General features: G+C 52.2%; 10 protein-coding genes across 10 annotated transcripts; 6 read left to right on the forward strand and 4 right to left on the reverse strand.

Moving 5' to 3' along the window:
* Nucleotides 1–198: 198 nt before the first annotated feature.
* On the reverse strand, nt 199–2,626 carry PV05_01571 (uncharacterized protein). Its single transcript, XM_013466581.1, has 4 exons — nt 1,564–2,626; nt 1,227–1,510; nt 1,032–1,162; nt 199–968 (listed from the first exon to the last, which is right to left on the reverse strand). Exons 1-4 carry the CDS (start codon nt 2,444–2,446, stop codon nt 236–238), a joined length of 2,031 nt encoding a protein of 676 aa, XP_013322035.1. The 5' UTR covers nt 2,447–2,626; the 3' UTR covers nt 199–235.
* A 432-nt stretch (nt 2,627–3,058) lies between these two features.
* On the reverse strand, nt 3,059–4,948 carry PV05_01572 (uncharacterized protein; the record flags this gene model as incomplete). Its single annotated transcript, XM_013466582.1, has 3 exons — nt 4,749–4,948; nt 3,606–4,701; nt 3,059–3,552 (listed from the first exon to the last, which is right to left on the reverse strand). Exons 1-3 carry the CDS (start codon nt 4,749–4,751, stop codon nt 3,059–3,061), a joined length of 1,593 nt encoding a protein of 530 aa, XP_013322036.1. The 5' UTR covers nt 4,752–4,948.
* Nucleotides 4,949–5,400: 452 nt separating this feature from the next.
* PV05_01573 (uncharacterized protein) lies at nt 5,401–6,949 on the forward strand. The gene is made up of 3 exons (XM_013466583.1): nt 5,401–6,359; nt 6,422–6,626; nt 6,678–6,949. The coding sequence occupies exons 1-3, from the start codon at nt 5,624–5,626 to the stop codon at nt 6,751–6,753; spliced, it is 1,017 nt and encodes a 338-aa protein (XP_013322037.1). The 5' UTR covers nt 5,401–5,623; the 3' UTR covers nt 6,754–6,949.
* A 171-nt stretch (nt 6,950–7,120) lies between these two features.
* PV05_01574 (uncharacterized protein) lies at nt 7,121–8,798 on the forward strand. The gene is made up of 6 exons (XM_013466584.1): nt 7,121–7,261; nt 7,316–7,397; nt 7,451–7,559; nt 7,622–8,158; nt 8,211–8,346; nt 8,430–8,798. The coding sequence occupies exons 1-6, from the start codon at nt 7,190–7,192 to the stop codon at nt 8,466–8,468; spliced, it is 975 nt and encodes a 324-aa protein (XP_013322038.1). The 5' UTR covers nt 7,121–7,189; the 3' UTR covers nt 8,469–8,798.
* A 1,311-nt stretch (nt 8,799–10,109) lies between these two features.
* Nucleotides 10,110–11,127, forward strand: PV05_01575 (uncharacterized protein; the record flags this gene model as incomplete). Its single annotated transcript, XM_013466585.1, has 2 exons — nt 10,110–10,638; nt 10,703–11,127. The coding sequence occupies 2 exons, from the start codon at nt 10,110–10,112 to the stop codon at nt 11,125–11,127; spliced, it is 954 nt and encodes a 317-aa protein (XP_013322039.1).
* A 607-nt stretch (nt 11,128–11,734) lies between these two features.
* PV05_01576 (uncharacterized protein) lies at nt 11,735–12,219 on the forward strand (the record flags this gene model as incomplete). Its single annotated transcript, XM_013466586.1, has 2 exons — nt 11,735–11,835; nt 11,886–12,219. The coding sequence occupies 2 exons, from the start codon at nt 11,735–11,737 to the stop codon at nt 12,217–12,219; spliced, it is 435 nt and encodes a 144-aa protein (XP_013322040.1).
* A 776-nt stretch (nt 12,220–12,995) lies between these two features.
* PV05_01577 (uncharacterized protein) lies at nt 12,996–16,030 on the forward strand (the record flags this gene model as incomplete). The annotated part of the gene is made up of 3 exons (XM_013466587.1): nt 12,996–13,592; nt 13,650–15,900; nt 15,972–16,030. 3 exons carry the CDS (start codon nt 12,996–12,998, stop codon nt 16,028–16,030), a joined length of 2,907 nt encoding a protein of 968 aa, XP_013322041.1.
* A 290-nt stretch (nt 16,031–16,320) lies between these two features.
* PV05_01578 (uncharacterized protein) lies at nt 16,321–17,229 on the reverse strand (the record flags this gene model as incomplete). The annotated part of the gene is made up of 2 exons (XM_013466588.1): nt 16,321–17,157; nt 17,224–17,229. The coding sequence occupies 2 exons, from the start codon at nt 17,227–17,229 to the stop codon at nt 16,321–16,323; spliced, it is 843 nt and encodes a 280-aa protein (XP_013322042.1).
* A 527-nt stretch (nt 17,230–17,756) lies between these two features.
* On the reverse strand, nt 17,757–18,161 carry PV05_01579 (uncharacterized protein; the record flags this gene model as incomplete). Its single annotated transcript, XM_013466589.1, has 1 exon — nt 17,757–18,161. The coding sequence occupies one exon, from the start codon at nt 18,159–18,161 to the stop codon at nt 17,757–17,759; it is 405 nt and encodes a 134-aa protein (XP_013322043.1).
* Nucleotides 18,162–18,705: 544 nt separating this feature from the next.
* PV05_01580 (uncharacterized protein) lies at nt 18,706–20,651 on the forward strand. The gene is made up of 2 exons (XM_013466590.1): nt 18,706–20,423; nt 20,479–20,651. Exon 1 carries the CDS (start codon nt 18,753–18,755, stop codon nt 19,965–19,967), a length of 1,215 nt encoding a protein of 404 aa, XP_013322044.1. The 5' UTR covers nt 18,706–18,752; the 3' UTR covers nt 19,968–20,423; nt 20,479–20,651.
* The last annotated feature ends 703 nt before the right edge of the window (nt 20,652–21,354 follow it).

Raw genomic sequence — 21,354 nt, forward strand, 5'->3', positions numbered from 1 at the left:
CACAAAGGGCGTCTTTAACGAGTGCCTGGCAATGAATCTGGAAGAGTCCAAGGCATGACATCGTTTGCTCATCACCGGCGCCGCTCGAGGGCGCTCCAAATTCGCAGGTTTGCCGAGCGCTTAACACGTGTGCCAAGATACTAGTGTCTATATCTTTGGCGAGGCTGTGCTGTATTGCGATACTCAGTTGGATCAGGCTGAAATATCTCTGTTCATTCTACCCGCGCACGGCCTGCTACCCGAAACAGAAGTCAAGGTCGACATCTCCGTCGCCCGCTTGCCGCCGTGCGTCAATGACATCTCCCCACCATAGGACCTCACCGAGAATTTCTTGACTGGCCCAAACCTCCTCTAGGATTTCCAGCACACTCGGAAACATGTGATACCCGAAGACCTCAAACCAGCGCTTACAGTACTCCCGTATGAAGTCCTTGTGCCGCTCAATATTGGTCTCAGCACCAGCGAGGAATATTGGAAGCAGCAACTGCTTCAACGTGTCTGATGACGCTCTTATCGAAGCCACATGATCCAGGCTGATCCGACTCAAATAGCGGAGCCTTGCCCTGCTCTGTGCCGAATCCGTCTTGTCCTCAGGGAAGACTCTCAGGGCATATATCAGCAAAGAGTGTCGAATGGCCTCGCAGCAATGATATCGGTCTCTGGCCTGTTGCAAACACTCTTCGCCCCCGTCGTCAAGCAAGGTTTGATCAACTGGAGAACGGTAACTGTGCAAGTTCGTCTCAATCTCGGCCACAATTGCCCGCATAGCCTTACGAGCGTGACCTTTGCTGTCGGATTGCCCCGCGAGATGTGCAAATTGCATCAACGGAACCAGCAACTCACGCGAACAACCGATCAGATCGAAAAATGTCCAGAATTGAGAACTCTCCCACTGGAGAACCGCTTCGAAGTATGCGAACGGCATCACAGGGACACGACGGGATAGCAAAGCTACCACAGCATCCCACCTGCAACAGGATCTTGTCAGCCAGGCGTCCACTTCGAACAGTCAGGCTCCATCAGGCACTTACCAAAGAAGCATCGTGACTTGTGTTTGTGACCTGAAGGAAAGCGACCAAACAAGTATGCCACCCGCCAATTCAAGCAGAGCATATGCATTCGTGAGATGATTTCTCCATGAATTCAATGCTGACTCCACCGTCTGTGAACGAAGTATTAGTCTTCCGGAAAGGTGAGAACAAGTGTCAGGGGCGTTGACGTCTCACATCTATACACCATAGCGCCAGCAGCGTGTCTAGGGCTCCTAAGCTCTGAGCTTGAATTTCCGGCGTCTGCAGCGCTGCTTTGTACAGTGTCACAGCTTGATTTTTATGCTGATAAAACTCCGCGGGTGGTGTCTTCTCAATTCGATATTCTTTCCGATGATGGCACGCCAGTGCAATGATCGCATGCAGCAGATGTTTTGAGCCTCTCGAGGTCTCTCTACGGTATCTGAAAGGGTTGATGTCCAAATCGCTTGTGATTGGATACGTGCAAAATTCCTGATCGTCTACTCTGGTGAGCATCCAGTCTCGAGCACATAAGGCCGAGAGCACGACTTACATCTGTCCAGTAGAATTGAAAATTGGTCCGCTGTCCCAGAATATTGTACAGCAGGTGGGATCGAGGTCATGGAGTTGAAGCCAATCGAATATAAGGACTGTGGTTGGTCTGGATTTAGGGACAGTGTGATGGCAGCTGGAGAGTGTGTTTCGTTGGCAAGAAGGGACCATCTAGGCGTGAACACCTCATGCATCTCGTCGTCGACACTCCAGTGGTACAAGGCACTGCTAGACGCCAGAGGCAAAACCTCTTCAACGGCATCCTCGACATCCCACCCAGCGTAGCTGTCGGGCTCCGAAAATCCAGTCTCATGGAGAGCTGGAGTCATCGCCGAAGAGTCAATTACCGAAGGTGTGGGCTGGTCGACCTCACCGTGGCCAGGCCTTGACGCATTCCAATCCGGGTCCCCGCGCATTGTTTTCCGAGAGGCGCCACGCCTATCGATATGATCGGTGGTCGTCGCTGCGGGAGAGATACCTTCCTGTACGTGCCTATCCATGTCCAGATTCCTCCTCATATGCTTCTTCCTCGGCTTCGGCGGCCAACTCGACACGAATGCAAACTCTCGAGCTGACCCTTTCACAGTGGAGGCAGTTTTTGTGACGCGAGCGTCGTTTGCTGGGGACATCGGGCTCTCAGTAGCCCTTCCACGTGCTTCGAGGCCATGCCTACGCCTACTGTCATCTCCACGCCTCGATGGCAAGTCGCTACCTTCCCAGACAAGACGAGTCTGGAAACCCTCACACTTATCGCCTAGATCCTGGCAAGTTGAACAAACTGGTCGTTGCCTGTCGCATTTTCTGCGTTTCGTCTTGCATGTATGGCAGTCTGACTTGGCGAATGCGAGGGAGTTCGTCCTAGACGGGGTCTTCCTTCGTTGCATTACTGATTTGGCTGAGAGGCTGCCGCCAGCGAAAGCTTGTGAAGACGCCTTCCTAGCAGTGAGAAGAGATGGCCTCCGTGTTATTAGCCGTATTAAACCTGAATGATGCTATCATCTCATCCTGGATTCGACGGGATTCAGTATCAAAGGGACGGATTCTGGGAGACGACAGTATGCCCGTCGTCCATAGTCTTAGATCTCTAAGTCAGAGCGGCAAATGGCATCATCGACGGCGAAATCAAGAAGGCGAACATCGAAGCCCGGACCATGCGCCCTATTCAGTGTGGACCTCGAGGCTAAATGAACTAACTAGTTGGGCTTATCATCTCGGTCTCATCGGCTGGACCGGCCACTCATCTGATGCCCGGAGGAAGCCTGCTAGCCGGTCGGCGTGCCTATAGTGGGGAAAGCCGCCATCATGCCGCCTACACAATAGGCGTCGCACATCAAGGGTACTGTATCGCTTACGCTCGCAATTGGCGCATCCCCGATTAGCCAGCTAGATACTCCGTGTGCGAGCTGTCGAAAGAGCTGAAAGAAGTCTCCCAGTCATCGCCATCTTTATATGATAGCGGTTCGTTTATTCTTGCACAGCCCCTAGTATAGAGGAGCCTATTTGCCACTATATCGCCTCTCCAGCCAGCGTAGAGGCGGATACGACAAGCCGGTAAAAGCAAATGCCAAAATAACACCCATTTCACCGCCCATGTCTCCAATCCGACGTGCAACGACGCCGACATACCAGGTTTGGTTCATGCCTAGAACGGCCCCGACGATGCCCAGCAGAAAACTGAAAACAGCGGCGGCACCCCATGGGAGTCTGGACTTGTCGGCGTACACCTCGACAGCGTAACCACTCTTTCGGCGGAAGATGAGGTCTTCCTGTAGGACAATCATGAACAAGGCACTTGTCCAGTATCCAATGACGCTCAGAAAATTGCTGATGATGGTCATCAGATGGCCCCGTCCTGCGATGCCGCAGATCGCATAGATAAGCACGCCGATCGAGGTCCAGAACAGTCTGGGAATGACCGCAAAATAGGTCGTGAGTGCCTGAATGGACAGGCCGGCCGAGTATGTGTTGGGAATATTATTGCCGATAAGACCTATGCATGATTAGCAGATGTGTGGATGTCGTTTGAGCCCGGTTTGTCCTTACCTAGGAAGAATACGACCATCAAAAAGGTGCCAAAGCCATGAACAGGTTTCAGAGCAGTGCCGATCAGGGCACCATATCCTTCGTTGTAGTAGACATCCATCCATTCTGGAGTGCTTCCCAGAGCACCACCAATGGCAAGGCCAACTGATTGAAAGAAAACCATAGGGACGACGATGCCGACCCACGTCAACGAGAAGGTCTTCCAGCGTGGAGTTGTAGCTGGGTAGGTGATGTAGTAATCAGATGCAATTGGCAAGAATCCCGATGCTGAGCCAAAGCAGATGGTGATCATAGTCAGGAAGTTCCCCGAAAACGTGGCGCCGTGATATAGATTCGGTGCTCCGGAGTCGAAGTGCCTCGATGCGATAGCACAAAGGATGATCGTAGCAATGAAACCAGGAATGAAGGCATACCTCTCGTAGAAATGGACGAGGCTGTACCCGAAACCTGCCACAACGAAGGAAAGGACTGATAGGATGATGATTCCCACCCATGTTGGGCAGGAGCCTCCGGAGATGTAGTTGAGGATTTGGCCGCCGATAACAACACCCACCAGGCACCAACCGAGCTCGGTAATGGCGTTGACGAGTGCGACAAGCTTACCCCCGTACCAGCCAAAGGAGAATCGAGCCAGAAGGATCTGCCGCAGACCAAGACGTGGACCAAAAGTACCCATGTAAGCGGCGCAGGCGGCTCCCAAGCCGGTGCCAAAAAGTACTGCTAGAAATCCGTTTGTCACACTGAGCCCCAGCCATGAGGGACCAGCCAAGAGGCCAGTTGCGACGGTAGAGATGACTGCGGAGCAGGAGAACCACAAGAACATCATATCGAGATAGTTCAAGTTTTCATCGCGTTCCGTCGGCAAGACACGCTCAATCCCACGGCTTTCAATGTGCAGCTTCTGGTCCAGGAGGTTCGAGTAATGCTGGACAGTTTGCAACCACCGAGGGCCGTGATTTTCGAGCTCGCCGGTACCGAAGCCCCTAAGCTGGTCTACTGCTTCTGGCTGAGTAGTGGTCTTTTCAGACATCATTCCTTTCTCGGCCGCGGCCTCCAGACTTGTGGCCTCCGCAGCTGATGTTGCCGTTGGGCCCGGCTAGTATAATCGTTAGAAATAGAGCTCACTCGGGCAATAGGACGAACCATGAGGACAGAGGTTGGACACTGTTTGTCTCGGTGTAATGAGACTTCTTTTTCGCTGCGTGTTGAGATCACGATGGAGACGAGGGTTGAAGAGGTGTTGTTCGTCCCAAGCTCGTCAATTGCACTGGTTGCAGCGCGGAGCACTTGATATGTCGCATGTTATCGTGTCGCCCGACCAATGTATCAACCGGGCAAGAGCGTTATGCCATACTAGGCAACCCAGTCGACAGTAGGCTTATCTTTCGACCGTGTCGGCCCTACCATGCGTGTCCAAAGGGAACTAGCAAAGGGCCTTCTGAGGCGGCGGAGTCTGGCCGCAAACGAGAGCCAGTCGCCTTCCAATAGCCAAACCGAGGCGGCTCATCAACCTCTCGATAGGTAGAGGGAAGTGGTTAATGGCATGATGGCAATTGACAAGCAGCCAGACCCTGCGTTGGTCCGTGTGCCCGACGGCAAAGGCCCTCGCTCCCATCGAGGGGCGTTACAATTACCTGTGCAAGCAATCGAGCTTCGATAAGGACCGGCTAGTCAAGAGTCAAACCTTATAGCCCATCATAGCCCCTATGAGATATGCCATTTTGGGCAACCGAGAGTTCCGAGAGCCACTCCTCTTCCTCTCCGATGTCCTTCTTTGACTTCTCATCGTGTGCCACGATACCACACACGGTGGACACCGACACAGCATATACCTGTTCAGGAAACTAGGTAGCTCATAGTTACCGTGTTCTGGTAGGTAATATGTGGCGTGGTTGAGTTGCTGCAATATGTCGCTCCAAAGCCGTTATTTTGCGAGTCCGAACCCAACTGAGAAATGAGGGTTACCTCGACTGAATGAACGCAACATTGACTACGTTGTCGCTTCCTTGCTCCGAACAATGGCGAGCCGAGCATCACTGCCAGTCATCGACATTGCACCCTACCTTGATCCTTGTTCGACACCTGCTCAACGAGCAGCTACGGCTACCGCCGTCGACAGCGCCTGTCGAGATTTTGGGTTCTTTTACCTCATCGGACATGGAGTTCCTGAGGAGCTGCGGCAGGAAATGCTCCGCCTAGGCCATGAGTTCTTTTCATTACCACAGGCTGAGAAAGATGAGATTTCCATCTTCAACAGCATGGACCGCGTACGCGGATACGCTCGACTGGGTGAAAATGTTACCTCGGGGAAGAGAGATGTCCTCGAAGGATATGATATTTACCGAGAGTATCCGAACCCATCCAAAGACATGCTGCGCGGTGCTCAAATTTGGCCTTCAAAGCCGGCTACATTGAGATCAACAGTCCTAGAATACGTGGAAAGGTTGATACCTGTTGGACAGGCCTTAATGCGAGCTATGGGCGATGGTCTAGGAATACCGAATGGCGCAGAAGCTTTCGAGGAGATCGTGAGGGATCCCTTCTGGGGACTGAAATTCAACGGGTACCCATCTTTGTCGACTCCCGACATTGCTGAGCAAGAGAAAGGGATCTCTTGTGGAGAGCACACGGATTATGGGGGTTTGACATTCCTCCTTGCTGATGATCATATCAAGTCGGCCTTGGAGGTCGAAGACAAGAGCGGCGACTGGATCAAAGCTGACCCGATTCCTGGTGCTTATGTTGTCAATATTGGTGAGTGCAGATGGTACCAACGCTTGGATCATCTCGATGAGTTCTGCCACTGACATCTCCAGGTGACATGGTCAATGTTTTAACAAGTAACCGGTATACTGCCACAGTCCATCGAGTCATCCACCGAGGCAGTGTACCGCGAGTCTCAATTCCTTTCTTTTTCGAGCCCTCATTTGCGACCATGGTCAAACCATTGCAAGGCTGTGCTGAGGGAAATGTCCTTCCCAAGGCCTCGGTCAATTACTACGAGCATATGTGCCATATGCTGTAAGTCCCCTCATTCCACATGGTCTCCAGTGTAGCAGCTAACCACAGCAGGTATGATGGACGATTTGTAGAGTCTGGGAAGGAAGTAGAGAAAGTACTTGTCAACGTGATATCACTGAAGGGTTGAGGTAGTTGTTTGACCTGTTCGATAACCGCCAAGTCGGAAGCTCTTCAATGCAGGAATGTCAAGGCCGGGCCATGTTTCGGCTGCTTGTGTTTTCCAGAAGGCAGGAAGCGTAATTGCAAGGCTAGTGAGGCCGAGTGTATAGGGTCCACTGCAGGATTCGTGCTGTAATAACAATGAATAAAGCGTGCTAAGTTAGACCAGTCAGTAACGGGTAATTCGTAGGTAACGCCCAGGCTAGAAAGCCCCAGAATGATGGATTCTGCAGGTGAATGGGGTCCCAACAGGCACAGTCCACAACGGTGTTGCCCTGGGACCTGCGACTATACCCATACATCTCCCGACGTCAGTCTTCCTCTTTGCAACTTTTCTTTTTGAGACTTCAAGTGATTTAGTATTTGAATTCCTTTCTTCACTCAAGACACCAGACATAGCAAGAATGGCAGCACCAACCATTACGCTCAAGCCTTCTGGCCAAAAGATCGCCCAGGTTGGATTTGGCCTGTGGAAAGTGAGTAGTGCAGTCAATGAGGTTTCATCCACAGTATTGACCACCAGCGGACAGGTACCCAATGACAGCACGGCGGACGTCGTGTACAAGGCGATTGAGAACGGCTATCGCCACTTCGACGGGGCTTGCGATTATGGTATGTTTCCAAACGGACATTCGGAGCCCGACGTTGGCTTATGGTGACTCTAGGGAATGAGAAAGAAGCCGGTGAAGGTATTCAAAGAGCGATCAAGGATGGTCTCGTCAAGCGAGAGGACATCTTCGTGACCACCAAGCTGTGGGCGACTTTCCACTCACCGTAAGTTCAATTGCGACAGATACCCAAGCTCAGCAACCACATACTCATCGTGCGACGTTCAGAGAGCACGTCAAGCAGATCGCAAAGAAGCAACTTGCCGACTGGGGTCTTGAGTATTTCGACCTATACCTCATCCACTTCCCACTTCCACTCCAATATGTCGACCCAGCTGAGCGGTATCCGCCTGGCTGGTCCATTGCGGCGGACAAGTGGGAGACCAAAACCGCTGCCATTCCACTTGCTTCGACCTGGAAAGCGATGGAAAGTCTTGTCGATGAAGGGCTGGTAAAGAACATCGGTGTCTGCAACTTCCAAGGAGCTTTGCTGCTGGATCTGACCCGGTCCGCACGAATCCAACCAAGCATGCTCCAGATCGAACACCACCCCTATCTCGTGCAGCCACAGTTGATGGATCTGTGTAAAGACCTGGGTATTGCCGTTACAGCCTACTCAAGCTTTGGCCCACTCAGCTACCGAGACTTGCAAAGTCCCAAAGCCATGGGTACTTCGTTGCTTTTTGAGAATGACGTGGTCACCTCCACGGCCGAGAAGCATTCGCGGACTCCTGCTCAGATCCTCCTCAGATGGGCAGTGCAACGGTAAGCAAGCTGTGGTCGTCAATATCGATAAGACTGACGTAAGGCACTCTAGGGGTCTCATTGTCATTCCTAAGTCGAATGATGCAACGCGCCAGAAGCAGAACCTTGATCTGTACTCGTTCGAGCTGTCGTCAGAAGAGATGGAAAGCATCAGCTCTTTGGACAAAGGACTGAGATTCAACGATCCGGTAAGTCCCTGCTTCAGAGAGGTGTACCAATCGTTTCCACTGGCTCGCTCGATTCTTGACAGGACAGACTGACGAAGACACAGGGCGATTACCTGAACCCTCCTCAAAGGATCTTTGCATAAACATTCTCAGCTTCCAGCTGCAGTTGGACCTTGTCTCCCTGATCATGGGGATGGCGCTGTTCAAGGCCATCCCTAAGCACAGCAACAGCGGCACTCACAAGAAGAAAGCTGGAGAGGCCGCGAGGAGCAGACAAGCGGCATCATAGGGCCTTCCAGAATCAACTTCGAGGAAGCGATAGAACGTGAGCTGAAGCGCGTCCAGAAACAAGCCCGCTATGCAGCAGGGCATAGGGATGTATCCGATGTTACGAAGTAGTTGTGACAAGATACGCACCGAGTAGCACCGCGCATCCGATCGCATGCAGGATAGGATGTAGCTGAATGACAAATTCCCCCATTTGTACCAATACCACAGCGGCACCGATTGTTCTCCCCACGTAGGTGTTCCCAGCCTCAACAGCCATCTTACCGCGACGGCTATGATAACCACAGCCTGAAAGGCGAGAGAGAGAAGGCTAAGTGCGCCTGTCGCGCCTGACATGCGTCTCATTTCGAGGTACTGCGGATAGAATTGCCCCAGGACGAAGAACAGGGCGATCCATGTATTGACGATCAGGGTGAAGCTGATGAAGATTGCGTTTCCCATCTCTCGAGGAGACGGTTTGGGAAGAGCGATGAGCATAGCTGGGAACAGGAACAAGGCGGCATGGGCAAAAGCGATGGCGGCGATGGCGCTGCCTGCCTTGTTGCTGGAGGGGCTTGCCGGTCTACTGCTGGAGGGGTAGAAGGCAAAAGAATAAACACTGGAAGGAGAGGACAAAACGTGCAAGGAAGATGGAGGAGGTGGAAACTCTTGTTGGATGCTGCCGCAAGACGACCCGAGGATTTGGTGGCTGTGATGGCTGTACATGGTATATCCCAGAGCCTACACTAGCCTGGCTGATAGCCCGAGAGGACAATGGTATCATTCGTACTCCGTATACGGAAGTGCTTCGTTTCAAAAGCAGTATGTGGCCTTTTCCTGGCAGTTCCTACAATAATCAGAAGTTAGGCGCCAAGCACAGTGATCTCAGATCACTTCATACCCTCTGTCTTGCTCTTTGATGGTGATACTCCTGAATCAGTCATGGGGAGATACTCGGATTTCTATCTGAAGCTTGTGTGTGTGTGTTGGCCGGATCATTGGTGAGCCTGGCATTTGCCTTGATCAGACGGTTCTTCATCCGCCGTCGATTCGCGCGCCACTATGGTTGTCGACCAGTCGCGAGATCCTACAATAGGGACCCTTTCCTGGGCCTCGACACAATACCTGCCACAATCCGCGCTCTCCGGCAGCATAAGGTTCTTGAAAAGAGCTGCGAGCGATTCCGTACCTATGGGAACACCTTTGCAGTAAAGGAATTGCTCAATCGTGCAATTCTAACAGTGGAGCCAGAGAACATCAAGGCAATCCTATCAATCAATTTTCGGGATTATGGCATTGGTCACCGCCTTGGACCATTCAAGCCACTGTTGGGGGCAGGCATTTTCGACACTGATGGCGACCATTGGGCCTCATCGCGCGCCTTGATCCGGCCCAGCTTTACTCGTGACCAGATTGCCGACCTAACGTTGTTCGAGAAGTTGATACAGGAGCTTTTTTCAATACTCCCGCGTGACGGACAGACGGTTGACCTGCAGGATCTCTTCTTTCGCTACACTATGGATTCCGCGACCGAGTCCCTGTTCGGACTGTCGGTGCATAGTCTGATGCAGAACCAGCCGGAGCTCAATTTCGCCGAGGCCTTTGACTATGCCCAAGGGGCCGCCATAACGCGAGCCACCCTGGGACCATTAAGCGTACTTTACCGCGACCCAAAGGCCGACAAGTGCTATCGAATCTGCCGGGCATTCGCCCAGCAGTTCGTCGAGGAAGCGGTCCAAACGGTTGCTTCGGAAAAAGAAGACACAGAAAGGGGACAAGCTGAGACAAAGCATGACAAGTATATTCTTTCACACGAATTGGCACGGCGTATATCCGATAAGCATCGCATCCTGGACGAGCTCATGAACGTTCTGTTGGCTGGTCGTGATACCACTGCCAGTCTACTTAGCAATTTGTTCTTCATGTTGGCAAAGAATCCGGCAGTTTGGGACAAGCTGCGTGAAGAAATATCAGGTTTACAGGGTCGGGCACCTACTTACGAGGAGCTTCGAAACCTGAAATATGTTCAATGCTGCATCAATGAATGTGAGAAAGCTCCTCTACTAGTATCTTTGCCGCACTGAACATTTTATCCTTACTAACATCTCAGCGCTACGTTTACACCCCGTTGTCCCACGGAATGAACGCAAGGCTGTACGAGATACAGTCCTACCACTTGGAGGAGGCAAGGATGGTCTCTCACCTGTCTTCGTGCCCAAGGGTACTCTGGTCTGCTACAATCTATATGCAATGCATCGACGCACAGACTTCTACGGACCCGACGCAGAAGAATTCCGACCGGAGCGCTGGACAGATGGACGACTGCAGCCACGCTGGGAATATCTGCCCTTCAATGGTGGCCCACGCATCTGTTTGGGCCAACGATATGCGCTGACCGAAGTTGGCTACGTTGTCGTCCGAATGGCCCAGGAGTTCCAAGCCTTAGAGAGTCGAGACCCAGGGCCGTGGGAGGAATCGCTGACCTTGACCCTATGCTCCCGGAACGGAACCAAGGTCTGTCTCATTCCGGCTTGAGTTCTCAAGTTGAAGTATCGATGGCGAGGTTATAATAGAAATGATATCACGACATCAGTTGGCCAATCCTAATGGGGGAAGAGATGAAGGATGATCGCCTTTTGAAGATGGTTAGCTCAATTCCTTCGTAGCAACGACCTTGAAGATATTTGGAGAGAATATTGAGCTGGATAATGGCATCGAACGTTCTCTGAGCTTGATAAATAATGGTAGCTGACCAAGAAGGTCTGGCTCTTCGGAAAAGTCTGTAATAGTTACTCTGATGCTGCTCACCATGTATCACCAGCCTCACTAGCCTCAGGCATGGGCAGGCATGGGCTATACTCCTCCGTATAAGGCAGCCAGCGCCGTCCCTGGGAGCCTCGGACTTCCACGCCCTTGGCCTACGTTACCTAGTGAGCCACGGTGGCTTGGCGATGCCGCTTGATGGCTTTTGGACTTGAAGAACTTCACGCTCAAGAAAGTACAGAGCGGTTGTCTACCAGAATCCTGGAAATGGCTCAAGGCGGAACAACTTCAGCGCCATCTCGCCACTGTTTGGAAAGTGATCTGTGGCACGGATGATGCAGTTTCCCCGTCGCCGCAAGCTGTCCTTGATTCTTCGCCAATGAGCGAGTTCGCGACCAACGGCCCTGCCGCGTCCAAATTCGTCTTTCTCAAGGATATCGCTTCTCTGCCGCCTAATACCAAGGTGAGATTGATAGGCTGGTATGATTCTCAGGCGTCGAAAGCAGCCGTGCCACTAATTTGTGTTCCAGCATTGTCGACTATGACATAGCCAGAGGCCAAATCGTGCTCGAGCACGCGTATCCCAAGAACATCCAACCTATTTCTCGTGTGTTGGTCGACATCGATCTTGTCCTTGAAACCACCGAGCCGTCTACTCTCATAACAGGCAGCTGGATCAATGTCATCGGCTACACGCGACGTACCCGGCTAAACATTCGGAAGAGCAAGGCACAATTGCGGCAACCAGTGAACGAGTCTAGTTCTTTGCAGGCAGTTCTGATCTGGACCGCTGGGGCACTCAAAATAACCGACTACGAGATCACACTTGAGGAGCAGCGGTCTGCTCAGAAGAAGTTGAGATGAAAAAGCAAGTGATTGTCTCAGCGTGACCAGGCGGGATGGCTAGTCAAATGCTCGGAAAGGGCCTTCATGCTGCCATGTGCGCACCACAAGTGTCAGAAATGGTCTACCTTCATGACTCTTCTGGCGGGAGACGGTGGAAACGTGGACAAGCTTTAATATAGCAACCAATTTTGGGCGAGGATGGCCACTTGGAGTGGTCAGATTGCTAACCAGCCTACAAGGGTCAGAAATGACATTCCGGATTCTCGTTTACGATTCGCAAAAGCACGTGGGTCTCTGTACCACCCTTCAGCGCTGTCTCAGAACGCTTCTCTTGGGTCTTCCAACCCTGCTGATCGTTATGCTTGCTCTTGCCGCTTGGACGAGACTTTGTTGTAGAGCATGTCAAGTTCGCGGCCACGCACTCCGCACGGAGCATGCCTTTCACGAGAGGATACTATTCCTCATCTGGAAGACTCATCTCCTTCTACTCGGGCCTTGCATATCGATCTCCGTTCCTGCATGCTCGGAATGTTTTTTCAGCCAAAGAAGCCGTCACATGCATTTTACAATCAATGTTTGTGTCAAGGAGTCCGCATGGCCTGTCTTGAACATGGGCAGGGCTGCCAGCCCCTTTCTCGAAAATGTCTTCAACATCGACGCCGACTATTGGAGATATCGCCCGAGTTGATCATCTTCCAGCGGCTTGATTAATGTTTTTAGATCACTATGTCTCAGTGCGCTTCAGCCACGATATCATCAGTCGCTTCGCCTAGTCCAGCCAGTTTTTGGAAAGCATGCAAAAGATCCAGGCCTTCCATAGCACACTGCCAGTCTTCTTTTTGGGATTCAAGAGCTTTCAAAAGCCCTTCCTCGCCAGCTTTACATTCTTCCAAAGTTGCTGGCTAAGGCAGCCTTCCTTGACAATGGCGAGCAGCCAGACAGCAGCACTTGGTCCTGGGCCGGCAAATCATGAATCAAAGTCAGGCAACACCCCAGTCCTCAGTGTTGCTGGTCAGGCAACGGACTCCAACGCTGACCTGCTGCCGATATCCAGTATGGCAACTCCAACAGACGTCTCAGATCAAGCACGTCCAGCAACTCCGTCCTCCAGATCAGCAGCAGCCCGGCCAAGCGCACTCCAAAGCAGCAAATCCGTCCTGTACCGTTCAGGTGACTTCCGAAACAGCTCAATCCCAGAGCTACGTGACCTGAAAGCAGACATGATGTGTAACTGGTTGCACCAGCAACAGCTCGAGCGGATGTGGTCGACTAATGGAATCGAAGAGGGCGTCATGCTCAAAAAGGCAAAAGACGACTATAAATGCGCACCAGAAGATCTGCGGACGCGGCGCGATGGGGTCTTCGATGCGGTACAGAGACTGAATGTCAAGGTACCGTCTGTTCATTGCCATAAGGATCCCAGAGGGTCGCTGACCATCTCTCTGTAGTGTGCCATGACCGTGAACACACGCATCATCAAACTCTTTCTCCAAGACGAAACGCTCACTTATGTTCCCCTAGAATCCGGCCTACGATTGCAAATCCTGCCCACTATCTCTCATCTACCTGAATGCCAGAAGCATCATTTTGCAGCCTTCATTCAAGATTATCAGATCCTGGTGGTCTGGGACGACGATCCAAATCATGTCCTCAAGCGAGTACAAAGCATTGAGGACCAGCTCATCAGCATGGTCTGGAAAGAAGAGATGAATGACGACGAGTCTGCTGCGCCGGTGGGAAGTGCCATTCCAAGTACGACCAATTTGAACACCGGAGACTCGTCCGCGGACCTCGAGAAAACTGTGGTCATCCCCACTCGACGGATTGTGCTGATCCAGCCAGTGCTCACCGCCCTCACTCTGATCCTGCTCGTCGCGGCCATTGGGAGCGGCTGGCGGCAGATCGCCCTCGAGATCAAAGTCGACAAAAACTGGATGCGTCTCGCCTTTCTCCTGGTCGTGCCTCTGCAATGCTGGCTGGCTCTTTTCTTCATGCAATCTGTCGCCGGGAGCATTGCCCAAATCATCGGTCCCATCAGTCAGATGAACGCGAACACCAAGTTCTACTCCGGCCAGCAACCGCCTCGGTTACCTAGTACTGCCACGCTTCCGCACGTCACGATCCAATGCCCCGTGTACAAGGAAGGGTTGTGGTCAGTTATCGACCCTACCATCAAGTCCATCAAGACTGCAATCTCCACCTACGAAATGCAAGGCGGCACCGCCAACATCTTCGTCAACGACGATGGCATGCAATTGATTCCAGCCGAACAGGCGCAGGAGAGACGCGAATACTACGATGAGCACAACATTGGCTGGGTCTCTCGACCGAAACACAAACCCAAACCTGTGGAAGGCGAGAAGCCATTCATTCGAGCCGGCAAGTTCAAGAAAGCATCGAACATGAACTACGCCCTCAACGTTAGCGCCCGCGTTGAAGATAGGCTCGCACCGATCGATCGCAACGAAGCCTGGACGGCCGAGAATGAGCGCGAAGCCTACGACACGGCGTTGGCGGAAGTTATCCTCGAGGATGAAGGCCGCACGCAGGCCGAAGGAAACGTCCGTATTGGTGATTACATCCTCCTGATCGACTCGGACACGCGAGTACCCGTGGACTGCTTCCTCGATGCGGTCAGTGAGATGGAGCAGTCTCCTGAAGTGGCCATCATCCAGTTCGCGTCTGGTGTCATGAACGTCACGGACAACTGGTTCGAAAAGGGAATAACCTTCTTCACGAACCTCGTCTACACTGCTATCCAGTACGCTGTTTCGAATGGAGATGTCGCGCCGTTCGTCGGACATAACGCCTTTCTGCGCTGGAAGGCCGTGCAGGATGTCGCTTACATCGAAAAGGATGTCAACGACGGCGCGACCAAGGAGAAATACTGGTCTGAGGCCACCGTTTCCGAGGACTTCGATATGGCATTGCGGCTACAGACGAATGGGTATATTCTGCGCCTAGCGGCGTATGCCGGTCAAGGTTTCAAAGAAGGCGTCTCGTTGACGGTGTACGACGAGCTTGCGCGTTGGGAGAAATATGCCTATGGCTGCTCCGAGTTGATCTTCCATCCCTTCGCGCAGTGGTTTACCAAGGGTCCATTTACGCCTCTCTTTCGCGGATTCATCGTCAGCAACATGCCTCTGCCTTCGAAATTGACAATTATGGCGTATGTGGGGACGTATTATGCCATCGGCTCTGCTTGGATCCTTACATTGTTCAATTACTGCGTCGTCGGTTGGTTCAATGGACATCTGGATCACTATTACATTGACAGTTTCAAGATCTACTTCGCCATCGTCCTGGTATTTACGGCGCTGGGCAATGTTGCCCTTGCAGTGATGAGATATCGAATTGAAGAGCGAAGTCTGGCGTCGGCATTGTTGGAGAACCTCCGCTGGATTCCGCTGTTGACAGTGTTTCTGGGTGGCATTTCGTTGCATGTCTCACAGGCGATTTTGAGCCATTTGTTCGGTGTGGACATGACTTGGGGTGCTACGAGCAAGGAAGCGACTGACACAAGTTTCTTCAAGGAGGTGCCTGTGATATTGCGGAAGTTCAGGCTGACGTTTGCGTTTTGTGCGGTTCTGAGCCTGGGAATGATTGTTGTTGCGGGAGTTGGACCGCTGGGCGCATTGGTGCCGTATGACTGGCAGATCTCGTTCTTGACGGCGATCTGGCCTTTGGCAACAGTTGTTGGTAAGTCTCACACTGTCAAACCCTTCTTCAGTATGGAGTTGTTGTGGTGATCTGACAAATACGGTGTTCAGGTTCGCATGCATTGTTGCCGCTCGTGCTGAATCCTGGTTTGATGCAATTCACGTTTTGATGTGACGGCGCTCTGGGTCCTGGGGTGTATGGGAGGTAATCTGGATCGTTTCGACCGAGGATATTGTGGAGAGTCTGTTGTCTCGTTCTCCGAACATAATAGTGGCGCTGGGCAGCAGATCAACTGGTTGGCGAAATATCTTTGGTTTTCAATACTCCTTGGACGGATTCTGTTTCTGAATTAGCAAGATCAGATTTACCCTCGCGCACAGTAGCTCTGATGTCGGCTCTTGGTTCTTGCTACTTGCTGGATTGGCAAGATGCTGCTACTACCGCTGCTGCCTCCTTTTGTCACACGTGGAACCATCCACTGACCAACCATTTCTTGTAGGTGGGGAGACTCGTTGTTAAGTGTCCGGTCAGAGGATTGAGAAGATGATCGCCTAGGGTTCTCGTCGCGTAATACGGACCGCTAGGACCTCCGTTGCCGTCTGCGCCCGCTGCGCCTTCTTGTGTGCCTCCTCCGGCCGTGAGAAGGTAGGTGCCAGGAGCCAAAGCGTTCCGCTGTTCGATGCCACGGGCCGTGAAGGTGTTGTCCTTGATGGGTTCGCATGTCCATTTTTCCTGCTCTGTGAGATCGAGGCGTCCGTAGTACAGCCACGCGACACGCCGAGCTTCCGACATGGCCTCTCCGGCCTGTTCGGTCGCCATGAATCGGCTCAGGTCCGGCGTCATGCGGCGACGACCGTGGCCGTGGCCGTGGCCGTAGCCGTGGTACAAGGGCGGTTGTTCCGGGGGCACCGGCGGATCCCTGCAGGTGAAAGTGATCTCGACGTGCTTCATCCAGTGGATGCCCACGCCCAGGCCGTGCGAGAGATTGTTGAGCAGTTCTTTGAAACAGCATGGGCAGTGGAACCGGACTGTCAAGTTGGAAAGGAAGGGTAACACCTCGTTTCGGGTGCGCGTGCAGACGAGCAGGAGATGCAGACCGTTCTCGCGGATCAGGGTTTCCCGGCTGAAGAAGCGCGCGAGATGATCGGTGACGACGGAGCGGCTGAGAAACGCGAATCTTCCCTTTGGCGAAGCTTGACCGTCGCAGATTTCGACGTCCAGAGTCCCGTCCTGGGGCACGAGGTAGCTGTAGATTTTGCAGGCGCGTTTCCGGAGGGAGGCGGAGAAAGGCCGAGCCTTGCTCGTGAGGTGCGAGAGCGGTCATGGCGTGGTAAGAAGAAGAGACAAGAGGCGCCGAGTTACATGCATTGGAGTAAACGGAATTGAGAGATTTTGCAAAGTTGATACTAGTATTTTCTGCGATTTGAAGTGGTGGGTAGAGAGAGAGAACACGCTGGGAGGGGTGAAAGGTGTTACGGTCGGCGAAATAGTCGAGGGGTCAAGGCCGCGTTGATATGTACCCAAGTCAGAGTGCACGAGCCATTGGCGAGGCGTCGATAGCGTGTGCCACATGCAGGTGCAGGGCTCGTATTGCAATGTGACAAGTCACATTGAGTGTGATTGAGAGGAAAGAAGGTCCGGCCTGATGGAAAGAGGGATTTTATCTTCGCATGGGTATAGTCAAGCGCTTATGGTGGTATCCGCACCATTGGCATAACTGGAAGAATCTCTGTGCCAGAGTAATGAGAAGCTAGAATCATCATTCGCACCGTATATATCAGACCTTGAAACACGCTAACTTGGTAGAACTCCAAGTGGCTTTTCCACCTTCGTGTCCGACAAGAATTGTCTCCTTCATCAACTGGTTTCGTTGCTCGAACTGCTTTGACCCGTATCTAGATTTCCTTGATAGCCTTGAGCTCCTTCTGCTCGATAAATTCATCGAAATGCTCTCTGGCGAAGACACCTCCAGCAAAGACTGTGGCAACCCACTCAATCCAGGCGGGGCTGGTGAGTTTGACGTTGTGCTTCTTCAGTTTGGTAAAGGCGAACCAGACAGTCTCGACCCCGTGGAGACCAAACAGAGCGTAGAAGATGATGTCTTGGACTAGCTTGGAGTATTTGTGGGCTTTGATACTCCTTGCTAGGATGTGATCGTGGATAAATGATCGAGGCTCGATGAACTTGCGTCTAGACGAGAGGACCATCAGAGCAGCCGTAATGAGGGTCCCGACTGCTTTTCGGCCCTTTGGAAGTTCATAGTCGTCAATGACGATGGCTGAGGCTTTGTGGGTGGCCATTGCGATAATGGATTTCAGGTCCGCCTGAACTTGGGAAAGGGTGCAGAGAGGTTCAGAAAATCACTTTCCGCACTCTCCGACGGGCGTTGCATATAGATTGTCTTTTATGCTGAAATGCCGGCGCAGTAAGATGCTAAACGACATGGTTCCCCGCCCTTATGCTGCGGGGAGACGGTGGAACATGGAGCTGAAGACGGATCATTGGCCTACCTCTCCAGAGGAAGTTGTATTGACAGGATAGTCAGGTGAGGAGTACGCACATCCGGAACACACCTAGGCTTTAACGGGTAGTAGACAGCGATCTTGGTCAAAGGGTGATGTTAGGCTGCAGTATGGCCATGGCGAAGAGGAACGAAACTGCAGCAAAGAGAGGAGAAGTCTGAACAAACTTGGTGGATGAGTGAAGACAGTGGGGCTGAAGGGGCGTTATCGATAAGCACAGGAGCTTACCAGCTTTGGTATGGTGCCCGCCTGAAGCCACACCTTAATTGTTTTTTGAGCTTTTGCATAATCGTCCGAGCAGAATTTATCTCTGGCGCAGGCGTAGAGATCGAGTCTGCAACACTGCTCAGATACCTCCAAGTCGCGAGCATGGCTCCCTATGATAGTGATTCATCAGATGAAGATGAAGATTACTCGACCACGAACGTCACTCTCGGTTATGCCACTACAGAGCCTACAGGAGATGATATCAGCCACCTTGGTGGCTATCCTACCTGGCTAGACCCGGACCATCCTCCTTCTGCTGTTCTTGCAAAATGCAAAGTCTGCAATGGATACATGTCACTCCTCCTGCAACTCAATGCTGACCTTCAGCAATACTTCCCTCACGACGAACGACGGCTACATGTTCTCTGCTGCAGAAAGAAGGCTTGTTCGAAGAAGATTGGCAGTGTCAGAGCCTTTCGGGAGGTCAGAAAATGGCAGACGACAGAGAAGAGGGAAAAGGAAACACCGGACGTCCCAGTCGAACAGCCCCAACCTAGTCTTGGAAACGCTCTGTTCGGGGGGACAGGACCGGTTCCCGCAGTGAACGGCACAAACCCATTCTCGATGTCGAACAGCAACCCGCCACCTAGTGTAAACCCGTTTTCATCCCTCGGAGCCGCCTCGACACTTGCCGCAAAGCCTCCGCAAAGACCTGTTGACGAAGCACAGCCTCTGACAGAGAGTTTCGCCGAGAAGCTCAAAATCCAATCAGATACCAAGCCACCCACGAACAACGCAGAGAGGTCTGAGCCTTGGCCTGAACAGTCTCGATCCGCTCCGCCGTTCTCGTCCTTCTACCTCGATGCTTACCCGGAAGAGCTGGAAAAGGAACCGGTCACAGAAATGAAAGCCGAGTCCTCCAAGACACAGTACGACGTGGATGACAGTGGCAGCGGCGCTGCATCAGAGAAAGACACCTTCGAGTCCACGCTAGACAAGACTTTTCAAAAATTCTCGGATCGAATAGCTCAAAATCCGGAACAAGTGTTACGCTATGAATTCAAGGGTGAGCCGCTCCTCTATTCCGGGACAGATGATGTCGCTTCGAGGTTCGTAGTGCCCCATGGGAAACCGGGCGCAGTAAGAGGAATTCCAAGGTGTGAAAGCTGCGGAGCGCAAAGGGTATTTGAGCTTCAACTCGTGCCCGGATTGATTTACGAGCTGGAAAAAGATGAGGCTATGGACCTCGACGAAGGGATGGAATGGGGCACAGTGATCGTTGGGACATGTGCAAAGAACTGTGTTGTACCAGGAGAGATAACTTTCCGCGAGGAATGGGTTGGTGTACAATGGGAAGAGGCGGCAGTGAAGCAATGAAAGCACCAAGTCCGTTCAACTCTCGCTATTACCAATCAGCCGGTCGAGCGGTACGATATTGAGCGACAGACAGACCGGCCACGGTCGCCAATGGACGTTGTCAGGTGGCCGTTTGTCCTTCAGGTTGTGTGCTGAGCATGAAAGACATCACTTTGCTACGGAGCTGCACGAACGATCCGGCAACGATGGGATTTCCTGAGTTGTTGCACACCTTACGAAGCACATGGTCATATGGGGTTTCAGTTGAGGTCCAGCTTCGATCAGACCCAGCTCTAGTTGAGGTGTCTGATATAAGGCGACTGGCACAGCAAAGCCCGAGCACCGGCAGGAGCACCATACTGTGATCCCAGGAGACGGGAGAAAGACTAGTCTGACCCGCGTTATGGGATCGGTGGCGTCCCTCAAGTCCTGCACATTTGATACCCTGGGCATTCCTTCAGCACCTACCAGGTACAGGTGATGCAAGGCTTTCCTACAGAGGACATGAGCATCATGGCTAACGGATACATAGATGAGGCTTCTCATCCGGGGAGAGTTCGTTGCTCATCAATTTGCATGATGGGTATGATTCAAACAGATGTCCACGATATCTATGTCGTCGCCGGACTTTGACAGTCGGACTTAAAGCAGCTCAGATGCCACATAGTAGAGTATTTGAATCCTTCACATCAATATACACCCGACAGCGTCACTCTGGCCATTTTCTCGTATCAAAGCGAATGGAACTCTGACCGGTCAGTCTCTCAGGCCCACAGACTGACTGTGACATTGATACCTACCGTAGTAGTGATCACCTTGATTCAGTCCGGTAACGCCGGCACCGCGCAGTTTTGTCATGGCAGTCATTGATGATTGGCCAACGCCGCCAAGCTCCCCATCCCAGACTAGTCTGCCACGCTAAGTCGCGTCGACGCGTAAAGTGGGAAATTTACATTTAGCCGCAAACAGCAACCCATCACAATTCTTGCAGCATTTCTTTCAATCTCCCTCTTCTGTCAACCCGAAATCAATCGATCTCTTGCACTGCGAAGAGAAAAAAGTGGCTGGTCTCGGAAACAATCCCTATCACCGGAGTTCTCGTAGATGTGCGGCAGTGTAGAAACGACAAGACACGGGAAAAAGAAGCGAAAAAGAAAATAACAAAACGCCGATCTCCAAATCTCACGCGTTTTCGTGCCTCGCTTGCATTCGGATCATGCTACTTGTACGTACCGAGTACGCCCAACAAGCTTCAGCTCAGTGAGTTTACAGCTCCGGCTCGGGCTTCTAACCTCTTTTGAATGAGTACTACGTAACTACGTACCTCTAAGAACTAAACTAGCCGAGTGATGAGTTCAGCCGCATGTTGGAGGGGATCTTGATCACAAAGATTCGCCGGTCGATTGAT

The sequence above is a fragment of the Exophiala xenobiotica genome (genome assembly GCF_000835505.1).
Source record: "Exophiala xenobiotica strain CBS 118157 unplaced genomic scaffold supercont1.1, whole genome shotgun sequence".
Classification (NCBI taxonomy): domain Eukaryota; kingdom Fungi; phylum Ascomycota; class Eurotiomycetes; order Chaetothyriales; family Herpotrichiellaceae; genus Exophiala; species Exophiala xenobiotica.